This window comes from Canis lupus, chromosome 22, assembly GCF_048164855.1.
Source record: "Canis lupus baileyi chromosome 22, mCanLup2.hap1, whole genome shotgun sequence".
In the NCBI taxonomy this organism is placed as follows: Eukaryota; Metazoa; Chordata; class Mammalia; order Carnivora; family Canidae; genus Canis; species Canis lupus.
In genome coordinates this window covers 50,537,391-50,549,838 of record NC_132859.1, presented here as the reverse complement: position 1 = coordinate 50,549,838, position 12,448 = coordinate 50,537,391, and the positions used below count along the sequence as shown (strand labels likewise).

General features: G+C 40.3%; 1 protein-coding gene across 2 annotated transcripts in view; it reads right to left on the bottom strand.

Annotated features, from left to right (window-relative positions):
• Positions 1-11,353, bottom strand: part of TOPAZ1 (testis and ovary specific TOPAZ 1) — a 77,978-nt gene extending 66,625 nt beyond the window's left edge. The window contains exons 1-3 of one of the 2 annotated variants that reach the window (XM_072793567.1): positions 11,122-11,341; positions 10,551-10,609; positions 8,158-9,665 (exon numbers count right to left, since the gene is read on the bottom strand). In XM_072793567.1, coding sequence (XP_072649668.1) covers positions 8,158-9,665; positions 10,551-10,609; positions 11,122-11,326 — 1,772 coding nt within the window. In that variant the 5' untranslated portion in view covers positions 11,327-11,341. Of the gene's footprint in view, positions 1-8,157; positions 10,610-11,121 lie in introns of both variants that reach the window. The other variant, XM_072793566.1, reaches the window with a different exon arrangement.
• Positions 11,354-12,448: the final 1,095 nt, after the last annotated feature.

Genomic DNA, 12,448 nt, shown 5'->3' with positions numbered 1-12,448 from the left:
AATAAATTCTATGGTCATCCTATTTGAAAAGCCCTTAATGACTGAGCTTTCCACACGTTTTGTAGCTTTATTTCTTGCCATAGGAACTCTAAGCCACCAGACACTATTTCTGTTTCTCAGTTGTGACAGGTCTTTCCCTGTGGGTTTTTATATTGGCTATTTCTTCCATCTGTGACAAAATTCTAGGGACGCCTGGATGGCTCAGCAGTTGTGCATCTGTCTTCGGCTCAGGGCGTGATCCCGGGTTTCCCAGACTGAGTCCCGCATTGGGCTCCCTGTGAGGAGCCTGCTTCTCCCTCTGCCCATGTCTCTGCCTCTCTCTCTGTGTCTTTCATGAATATATAAATAAAATCTTTTTTAAAAAATAATACATTTATTTTTTATTGGTGTTCAATTTGCCAACATACAGAATAACACCCAGTGCTCATCCCGTCAAGTGCCCCCATCAGTGCCCGTCACCCATTCACCCCCACCCCCCACTCTCCTCCCCTTCCACCACCCCTAGTTCGTTTCCCAGAGTTAGGAGTCTTTATGTTCTGTCTCCCTTTTTGATATTTCCTACCCATTTCTTCTCCCTTCCCTTCTATTCGCTTTCACTATTATTTATATTCCCCAAATAAATGAGAACATATAATGTTTGTCCTTCTCCGATTGACTTATTTCACTCAGCATAATACCCTCCAGTTCCATCCACGTCATGAATATATAAATAAAATCTTTTAAAAAATTCTATTTACTTTTCTTCACCAATTGGCTAATTCCTTTAATATTCATCTTAAAGTCATTTTGACCAGGAAGTCTTAAATATCTTGTACTTCTCAATATGCAACATGCAATCATATCTGACTGTACTTGCTTAACTATCTGCCTCTCTTGGTAAATCAAAAGCTCAGTGAGGACAAAGCCTCTGTGTGTCTAGTTGCTCTCCATATACTCAGCACCTGACATTTTCCTGGCCAGACACTAGGGAGACCCAAATGAAGATGCCTCTCTTCTATCTAGGAACTCCTAGTATAAAGAAGCCTTACATACAAGTAGAAAGGATATACTGAGATATATGCCAAGGGAACTACTGGAACAAATTACTAGAATAACAGCTCAGAGGAGGTTTGAAAGATAACTGAATAAAAAGGGACTTCCAGATAAAGAAACCCATGCAGGGGTACCTCGGTGGCTCAGTCAGTTAAGCATCCACCTTTGGCTCAGGTCATGATCCTGAGGGCCTGGGATTGAGCTCTCCATTGGGCTCCCTGCTCAGTGGGGAATCTGCTTCTCCCTCTCTCTCTGCCCTAGCCCTGTTTGTCCTCTTTCTCTCCCTCGGATAAATAAAACCTTAAAAAAAAAAAAAAAAGAAAAAAAAGAAACATATGCAAAAGAATTCAAGTACATGACATATTGTGAAAACAGTGAACTGCTTGTTGTGCTTATCTTTCATTAGCTTTTTTGCTCCCCTTTCCTCCTTCCTAAAACCATAGTTGTCAAAGAGAAAGTAGATGTAATCCCCTAAAGAGCCTTAAAAAGACATGCCAAGCAATTTAGACTATCTTCAGGTGGCTGAAAGCCACTGAAGCAATGTAGTTGTCACTGGCAGATCAATTTCTATTTCGGAATATCACTATGAAGGAGGATAAACTAAGAGAATTCAGGAAGATTAATCAGAAGCTCATTACAATACTCTAAGAGAAAGATGAATAAGACAGTAGCAGTGAGAATTGAGAGGAAGGAAAAATTGTGAGATATTAAAGTAATAGCATGAATATAATTAAGTGACTCAAACAGAGAAGAACAGGGGTGCTTTGCAGTTTCTAATTAACCTGAAAGTTACATCCTCAAATAGGTATAGCTCCATACACATAGGTTATTCTTGCAAGTAAAACAAAACCATAAATAGGTATAGCAAGTATATTGCTTTAATTTGAAAGTACTACAATTATTCTGCAAATATTAGTGGCCAAAAGCAGAGAAACATATCCGGATAATTCATTGGCCAGAGGTTGCCTAACCTGATGCCATGGTGTGAAGTAGTAGGTCTCCTGATACTACAAACGATCACTCCATCAAGTACAATACCATATATTCTGGCAAAGACAATAACAATGGTTTATGTGGTCCAAAAGAGAAAAAAGTAAAAATCAGAATGGCACTTCTTCATACTGCCCCACCTGCCATTTTATTACTTTTTAAAAGGATTTTATCATTTATTTAAGAGAGAGAGAAAACATAAGTGAAGAGGAGGGCAGGGGGAGAAGAAGCAGCAGACTCCCCACTGAGTAGCAAGCCCCATGTGGGGCTCAATCCTAGGACCCTGAGATAATGACCCAGGCTGAAGCCACCCAGGAACCCCTCTAGCATCAACACCTGCCACTTTAAAGGGGAAGAGATAGGAGAGAAAAGAGATCAAAAGTAAATTACTATTCTTTGGCAATCTATAATCGAATTAAAGCCAAAGAAATAACCAAAATGCCACTCTCCCAGCAGTCTGTTTTGGGCTGGGGAGACAAACTTTAGAGCATATTACCCTGGGTTCAGATCTTAGCCCTTACTAAGTTAATAGCTTTGTGTCCTTTGGAATGTTAAACACTTTGATTTAATTTTAAAGATGGCTAGTTTTAGAGGAACTGAACATTTTTCCAAAGGAGACACACAGATGGCCAATGGACACATGAAAAGATGCTCAATATCACTGATTATCAGAAAAATGCAAATCAAAATCACAATGAAAGATCACTTTACAACTATCAGAATGGTTAAAATAAAAAACACAAGAAATAACAAGTGTTGGTAAGGATGTGGAGAAAAAGGAACGCTTGTGTGCTGTTGGTAGGAACACAAATTGGTGCAGCCACTGTGGAAAACAGTATGGAAGTTCCTCAAAAAATTAAAAATAGAACTACCATATGATCCAGTAATGCTAGTGCTGAAAGAAAATGAAAACACTAATATATGCACCTCTATGTTTACTGCAGCATTATTTACATTAGCCAAAATACGGAAGCAAACTAAGTATTCGTTGATAGATTAATGGATAAAGAAGACGTGGTACACACACACACACAAATATTACACAGCATTAAAAAAGGATGAACATGCTATTTGCAACAACATGGATGGATTTACAGGGTATCATGTTAAGTGAAATCAGACTGAGAAAGACAAATACTATATGATTTCACTCGTATGTGGAATCTAAAAAACAAACAAATAAACAAAAAGCAGAATCAGGGGCAGCCCGGGTGGCTCAGTGGTTTGGCGCTGCCTTCCGCCCGGGGTGTGGTCCTGGGGACCCGGGATTGAGTCCCACGTCAGGCTCCCTGCATGGAATGGAGCCTGCTTCTCCCTCTGCCTGTGTCTGTGCCTCTCTCTCATGAATAAATAAATTAAATCTTAAAAAAAAAAAAAAGGCAGAATCAAATCTATAGAGAATAAATTGATGGTTGCCAGAAGGAAGGGGGGGTAGGGGAATGGGACAAGTAGGTGAAAGAGAGTAGAAGATATAGGCTTCTGGCTATGGAATGAATAAATCATGGGATTAAAAGGCACAGCATAGGAAATAGTCAGTGATACTGTAATAGTGTTGTATGGTGACAGATGGTTGCTATATTTGTGGTGAGCACAGCTTAAGGTATGGAGATGTTAAGTCACTATGCTGTATACCTGAAATTTATATAACATACGTATAACATTATATGTCAACTATAAAAAATTAAAATAGTAAAATACTTCTGAGGTTGAAACTAAGTGAAATAAATGGCGTATCTAGCACAGGGTAGACACTAAATATCAGTTTTGATAATTGAGTGTAAAATTTTGCACTGTAGAGTATCTCAGACATGCAGTGGAAAAGGAGAATGGAGCAAGTTAAGCATCCTGAAAGATAGCCTACTCTAGAGTCCAAACATACAAGGGTGAGAAAGAATGACCTGTGAGTCACTTGAATGACCTTGGTCCCAGGTATTTTTGTGTTTGTGTTAGAAGTTTGTGTTTATTATTACCAGCTCCAGAATGTACAAGGCTCTTTATGTGGTATAACTGATTCTCACTGATCACCAGAATCAATTCTACTGGTGTATCTGGCATCACCTTACTATTCATCAACATCTATTTGCTTTACAAAGAATGGATTTACTGACTCCACTTATATATATTTAAATCTAGATGCCTGAGGAATAGCCTTTTATAGTAGAAATTAAAATTAAAAGTTTAATTCCCTCAGAGTATGAGGGACTGCGCTTGTAGAGGTAAATAACACATGGACATTTCCTAGCCTCAGGAAGTCCAACAATTTAACAGGTAAGAGAGATGTAAATTATACTATCATAAAATCAGTGCCGTAAGTGAGGTAGCAAAAGGTGCTATGAGAACAGAAAGGGCTCCTAACTCTGAAAGTCGGGAAAATGCTTCATAATTTGTCCTACACAACCATATTCATATCTACCATTATCTTCTGCCCACCTTTTCTTATTTTTCTTCCCCCACCAAACCTTCTTCCTTCTTCCCTTTTGTTAAATATAAATCAATACAAATTTCAACGATCAGTAGAAATTTTGACTTTTCTAAGATGCCTTTTCATCCCTCTTTTCTAAACTACTAGTATTCTTAGTACTTCAGTTTGTATATTTTTGTTTCAGATACATTGATTTTTCCTCTGTGGCTACATAATAATTCCCTTGAATATTTGGCAGATTCTTAAAATCTCAATGATCCATTGTAGATCACTCAACAGAAATTTTAGGATATAATAAAATTGTGATGGAAGTTAATTCTATTTTCTAAGTCCACTTGCTATTACAGACATTCTCAAATCTCCAACCATGTTTATAGGCTAATTCAAAAGTTTTATCAATTTCACAAAATATACATTGCCAAGCTTATCAGTTCAAGTGTTAGTTAGCTCTAATATGTTTCTAATTATTTGGATTTTAATACGGGCTTCACCCACTGTAGAGAACAATGAACAGACATTCTAACATAACTTAAACATCTTACAAAATCTCCCTAACCAGGTATGAGAACACTTCCCCCAACAACTGAATCAACTTAGCTTTGTCCACCTGTTTTAACAATAAGGCAGTCCAGAGCTTCTGAGCCTAAGCCTCCCATCTTTAATTTCTGTTCGTGTTAAATGCAAACTCAAGTCTAACAGGCTTCAACCTCTTACTGTCTTAGAGTGAGGAAAAAAAATAGTATATGAACTAGCAACTGGTTGACAAAAGGGATAAATCTGAAATTATATTTTAACCTTCATTTAATTCTGGAACCATTAACAACTCTTTGCACAACTATTAGCAGACCCTCTGGTTACCATACCTCCATTCTTCCCCGTTAAGTTTGTGGTAGCATTGTGCATGATTATAAAACTGGTATTTCTATTGCAGAAAAAATTTAACTACTGAGGAAATATTCAATTTCCAAAATTTCAGAAGCAGTATGAAAGAAAAAATCCAATAAAAGTATAACTGGTGCACTTGAAATAAAGAGGAATGAAGTTCAAAGACAATCAGAAAAATTATCTTAAGTAAATGTGATACTGCAAATCAAAATGGTTCATCCCGACTGGGAAAAACTGACATGTAATTACCAATCCCAAGATAGAAAATAGGAGAAACAACTGACAGCACAGAAGAGAAGGAGAAAGAAGATGACAACAGTGGTGGCAGAAGTGGTGGCAGCAGTTTAGAGAGAGGTGATGGAGAATTAGTTTGGCTTCAGACTTTTCCACAACATTCAAAGCCAGAGAGCAGGTAGGAATTATATAATTGTAAAGAGGAAATATGTAAACTGAAAATTTGATACCAAATTTTTTCTTAGACAGGTCATTCTTAGGTTTCCAAGATCTAAAAGAACAGAGCAATTATGAACTCTTTTTGGAAAAAAAAAAATGCTCTGAAATCTAGCCAACTAGTCAATATTAGAGGAAAGTAAAAGGACTGGTAGTAGGGAATGAATCAATTTAAACACATAATTAAGAATAAGTCTTTGGGAATTCAGATTATTGAAGAGAATGTCAATGACACAAGGCTTAACTTTTTTTTTTTTTTTTTTTTAAACAAAAAAGTTGGAGGCAAGACTGGGAGAAAAAGCAAAGTGTACTTTGTTACATTCATCTTTCACCTCAGAAAAGCAAATGCTGCTGTCTGAAGTTAGAATACAATTTTTAAAAGTCATGATAAAATTCAAACTTTTAAATAATCTTTCTTATTAACTTAACAAACATTTAAAAACTAATTCCTTTTTTTAAAAAAAGATTTTATTTATTTATTTGACAGAGAGAGAGCACAAGCAGGGGAGCAGGAGAGGGAGAAGCAGACTTCCCATTGAACAGTGAGCCCAACTTGGGGCTCAATCCCAGGACTTTGGGGTCATGACCTGAGCCAAAGGCAGACATTTAAACAACTGAGCCACCCAGGCACCCCTAGAAACTAATTTCTTGTGATACAGAGTGTATTGTTTTAGCAATCCCCTTTAGTTTTGCTTTAGTTCCCCCCACCACGTTAAGAGTTAATAAAAGTAAATGTTTTTACTAAAAAAAATGGCATGATACAATCTTTCTGAAACAGTATTTAACTACATGCCCAGATGAATACAAATTGTTAGCAATTAATTTGTTATTTGGGGTGGTAGGATTCCTACTTTTACACTTTTAATGCAATGAACATGTATCACTTTTTCAAAATCAGCCATTATACTAAAAAAAAAAAAGAAAAAAGAAAAAAGGACAGAAAACAAACTTCCTGCCCACAGTTCTCGCTACCTTTGATGGTAGCTCATTGTCAGCATCTTCTTAGCTAACAGATGTTGCTCTTGAATACATGATTTGCTCTAATTTGTATTCCTCAAAGGAGGCATGGTATAACAAGAGTTAAAATCACCTTCAAAAACTACCTTCTACTGAACCCTTACTCCTCACCCAGTGCCATGCTAAAACCAAAATTCATTCTTTGATTTAACTTGCATGAAGAGGAAGCAAGTATCTTCCCTTTTTTATAGATAAGGCAAAGTGATTTGCCTTTAAAGGTCTCATAGCTGATAGGTGGCAAGAAGATTAAAAAACCATAAAAACCATAAAGGTCAAGTAAGAACCACTATTTTTTCCCCCAAAGGACTAATTCACAAGACAGGCCTAGGATCAAATCCAGATTATGTTATTAGCAGTGTGACCCTGTACAAGTTGACAACCTGTCATCTTATTTTTTCTGTCTTCAGAGTGGGCAGGTTATCAATTCTACCTCATTTTTACATCACTAAAAGTAAATAATAAAACTCTTTATTTCTATTTGGTGATAAGTTACAAGTTCCTGAAACACTAAGAACATCAAGAAGACTACGATATCACAAAAGTAACTGAGTTTTATAAATACCAGAGAGATTTAAGTCATGTAGCAGTGAATCTTAGCAGAAAATGTTTTCATGTTTCTTTGAGTCTGTTTACAAAACATTCTATTATTCAAATATTATATAAATTAGATCTTAAAGAATCATAAAAATTTAGTAAAATATGACATAATATAAAATTTGGACCAACCAGAAAAGATCAAATTCCTGAGCATGAAGGTTATTATGGTTCCATTTAAAATTGCCTCAGGCTAAATCATCATATAAAACCATCACCTTAAAAAGGAGAACCATTAGAAAATGCTATTTTCCTTTGAAAACTGGTTTAACTTCTGATTCTACTCTCAAGTCCTAAACAGGTCAAACTTTTCTCAGGCTTCTATGTTCCTTAAAAAATGAATTTTTTTTTTTATCTAAGAAGGAAGCCACAGAAAATGAGTTAAAATACATAGTTCTTAATAAGTAACATGGCTGAAATAAAAGTATACCCACATATTTGTAATAATTAAACAGGAAAATAAATTTACTTTGAAAGCAATATTAGTAATTTAAAAAGCTACTTAAACCATAAAGTTCTGAACAGCTAATCTGCCCCATTATAATTTCCAAGATATACAGAATTGTTTTTGACTCTAAGTTTTAGCATAATGACATTTCCAGGTCTCAGGAGTAATGTGCTGTACTGCATTTAGTAAATAACTGGGTTTAAAAAAAATAATGGAGCTTCAATGATCACTGAATAAATTAGCGATATGTAAGAGCAGAAAGTGCTTTTGAAACCCCCAACAATAATCTGCACCAAAAGGCATACTTGAACATGCATACCTCAAGTCATCGCTTGGTTCTTTTTTTTCTGGAAGTTCCATGTGCTTAGAGTCTGTTGATTGGTGCTCTTCAGCAACACTGGGTTCCTGGTTTATCATAGGGAACTCTGAAGTAAATGAGAGCTCCCCTTCATTGGAGACCCCAAAGAGATCTGGGTCATCTTGAATGACATCAATTAAGAGGACATCATCTTCATATGCTTTAAGAATATCTGGAAACCCCATTTTAATTTCTGAAAAGTTCTTAGTCATATCTCTACCACTTATTTCAGAGGAAACTGATTTGAAAGATTCTTGTTCATTAGAGCAGAAAGCAGGACCTTTCTCTATATACCCACGATCACAAGAAAAAGTATTTCTTTCAACTCTCAGAGAAATAGCTTCCTTATTTGAAATAATATTGCCTGGTTCAGAAATGTAGTTGGATGGTTTATTATCATCACCTTGCTTTAAAAAGCTTGAAGAAATACTACAGGAATTCTTGCAGCCACAGGAGTCAGAATTAGCTTGCACTGGAGTTACACTATTTTGTATTCTCAAAGATTGAGGTCCTGAAGTTACTGTAGAGACATTTTCTTTATTCCTATTTTGTCTTACCTCTGCTCCAGAGAAGTTGTCAAGAAGTTCTAGGGGACTACATGCTTCTCTCTCTGATGATCTGGCATTTATTTTTTTTTTTCCTGTTTTATTCTTAAGTAACGGAATTTTAAAATTAGTCAGCCGTCCTGTGTTCAGTATTTTAACCAAGTCTGGAACCACAAGGGTTTGTTTAGCAATGCATGCTTTTCGATGCATAGTTTTGCCTATAGAGTTATTTGCTTCCTGGCCATCCTGGGAAGCCACTGTCAAATTAAATTTTGTTAAATTCCCTCTATCTTTTTTTTTACTTCCTGTTAAGTTTTGAGACACATTAATTAGCTGAGTATCTTCCGTAGTATTAGCAACTACCTCTGACCCACTTCTTGGTTCCTCTGACTTTATCTTTTTATCATCGATTATGGGTTCCTTTATAATCATTAAAGTAGGTTCTACTGTAGAGACTAAAGACAAACAATTAGAATCCAATTTTTCTTTACTTGAAGATTCACTGTTTGTTTCTGTTATGGTACTTTGTAATGATAATTTAGAATCAGTTAAGTGAGCTTGATTTGTTTGGTGTTTAGAAAAATCATCTTGCCTAAAACTTTCCTGAGACTCAGGAAGAAAGTTATTTGAATCTGACAAGGAAGACTTTTTCCAACACTGGGGAGATATTCTAGCACATGAAAAACAAGGCCAAGTTCTTTTACCAGTCATCGGTATTGTTCTGTGACAGCCTAACTTCGATTCTTCAGCTTCATTTCTCAAGTCTTCCCGTGAAGATCCCTTTTCAGTAAGATGGCAATAACTAGGTAATTTCACTATTGAGCTTTGCATCAACTTAAAGTACTCCTCTGGTTCCATGCGTTTAAATCCTAAGGGTTCTGAAGCAGTCTTTGTTTCTTCTTCCAAAAGTGGCTCAATGGTTTTCTGAAACATAGCATTTACATCATGTTCAGGACTTGTTTTTTTTTCTGCTGTTTCTGGAAGACTTACTAAATGATCCATTGGGGAGAATGTATTATGGCTTATTTTTCTCAAAACCTTTAAAGGACTTTTTTTAGCTTCTAAAGTCTCTGTTTCTTTACCCTCAGCACTTGTTTGGTTTTCTTGTAACACCAACTCAGACTTGTTATACACATTAGAGAAGTTCATCTCAATAATCATTTCATCTCCTTTTCCAGACACCTTCATCATTTTCCTGGGTTTTCTATCAACATTGCTCTCCTCTATTAAGTATTTATTTTTTTCATTTTGAAGGCAGGAAAGTAAGCCATTACTTTTACTTTGGTATAAATCAGTTTCTTCAAGCAAAAATTTATTTATTCCCATTAAGTTTTCTTCAGTTTGTAAAAGCTGAGGAGCGCTACTTGTGTCACTCTTATCTGCAAGACTCCTAAGGTTTTCTTTCTTTAACTTCGAGGAATTTTCTGATACTTGCATATATCCACCATCAGGTTTATATGAAAGGTTATTTTCATCACTACAACCCTTGGAATGGGGGAAACAACTGCAATCACGTAATTTTAAAGTGGAATTATTTTCCACTCCAGGTGACAAGCTGTTACAAGAATATTTTGAAGTATTCTTGCACAGTTCATCTTGGAATTCAACCTTAATATTTTGTGTAGCCTTACTTTCAGTTATTTTGAGAGGTGGGCTTTCTAAGCTTTTAAGATTTTTAATTCGAATTCTTCTTCTAATACTTTCTACCAAACCTTCCTGACCCAAAGACTGCAAGAAAGCCATACTTTGAAATTCACTGCACTCCACTGTTTGGAAAGATTCCGAACTGGTTAATGATTCCTTTCTTACCAGGTCAATCCCTGGCTGTGGATCATCACTTGAGGCTTCAGTAACTTTTTTTTCCTTGGCTGATAAAAACATAAAAACCAGAAAAGACTTTATATTGAGAAGAAAAAAGCAGTCCCACTTAAAATAAGAAACTGAAACCATCCACTTTTATTTCCCTTAATAGCTATATGAGAATACACAACTGTTTTTATATAAAGGACCTAATTCCTGTTAAGGAGCTACACAGAAACCCGCAGCAGCCTCACCCCAACACTAGCCCAACGAGTACTAGCAGGAACCCTCTCAGTAATTCTAGCCACGGGCTCCTCCGAGGGCGAACACCTTCCCAGAGAGCTCCTGGGCACCCTCCCGGTCCACCACGTGCAGCGGAAAGGCCCTCGCCAATTCAGGTCAGGCACGAGCGCGGAGCGAAGGGGAGCAGGCCGCGGCGCTTGCTCGGGCCCCCCAACCGCAAGAGGAGCTCCGCCGCCCTGGCGGCCGCTAAGCCCCGCGGCTCTGCCGGGTCCGAAGGACGCCGAGCCCCCAGCCCTCCTCTCGCCGCCTCACGGCAGCCTTCCGGCCCCGCGCTCACCCGACTTGTCACTTTCCACCTCTTCTCTCCCGGGCGCCCGGGCCACCATCCTCCTCTTTTGCCTGCTATCCTCGCATCCCCCAGCCTCAGGGCCGCAGCCTCCCGCTTCGCTCGGCCCCGGCCGCCGGCCTCGCTTCCTCGGACCTCGCGCTTCGCCTTCACGCCTGGGGGCCGCCGCGGGGCCCGAGGGCAGTGGCCGCCGCATCCGCCCCGGGCAGCCCGCCCTGCCCGCCGCACCCGCTCACAGGAGCCCACCCGCCGCGCGAAGGCTCCTGGTGCCCGGTGCCAAGCGCCAGCCGGCCTCGGCCCCTCAGCACGCGGCCTGTCGCCCGCAGCCGCCGGCTGGCCCAGGCCGGAAGCGGAAGTGGGTCTGCGTGCCGCCGCCGCCGCCGCCGCCGCCGCCGCCGCCGCGCCGCCGCCGGCTGGACCGGCTGGGCGGGGCCCAATGGGCGAAGGGCTGGGCCGCTGCGCTGCGGGTCTGTGGACGGCCCGTTGGGGCTGCGGCCCGGGCGCCGTCTTAGGCGACAGCTCGGTGGAACCGCGCAGGGCCTGCTGTGGCCCGCGGTCCCACCAGCCTGCTGCTCGCCGGGACAACCACGTCCAGTGGTTTCTAACCGTCCCGTCTCTGCGGTTCCTGCCTCTCAGCCTTCTCCGCATATTTACCCGCGTACCGTAGAGACGCCGCAAGTCTCGAGGTGCAAACCGGAGCCCACCTTTCCTGCCAGGCTCGCCCTCCCTGTGTAGGGGGCGTGCCACCAGCCCCCCGGCTGTCTGAGCCAGGAATCCAGAAACCACCCCACGCAGCTTTGCACTTCATCCACCTCAGCCACAGTCAGTCCAGCGGCTCGGTTCTGCTTTCTGGGCTTGGCCACTCTCTCCGCTTTGCTAGGATTTTGGCTCAGCCTCTCAGAATCTGACCTATCTAGAGCATCCGCCTTCTAGACTGCATTCGTGCCTCTGTGCTTGTGTAACCGAACCCGCAGGGGTTGCTCCTTGGTGAGTCAGGGTTGAGCCGAAGGAAACGAAGGAAAACTTCGTTTTCAGCAACACGGAGACCACTGGGAATGGCTTCCAGAGCTGTGACTCCTGGCAGCGGTGGCTGGGTGACTTAGGGGGAGGATGAATACTTAGGGAAGCCCTGTCAGCGTAGGTGGGCCTGGGCATGGGAGCGTGCTCAGGCACGAGCACGAGCGTGCAGCCAAGGGGAGCAGGCCGCGGCGCTCGCTCACGTCCTCCAACCGCAAGAGGTTACGTAAAGGAGGCTCCAGCTCCTCGCTGGGCGGAGGTCTTAGTATCACAAGGAGGTAAAAGTTGTCCCGATCATTCT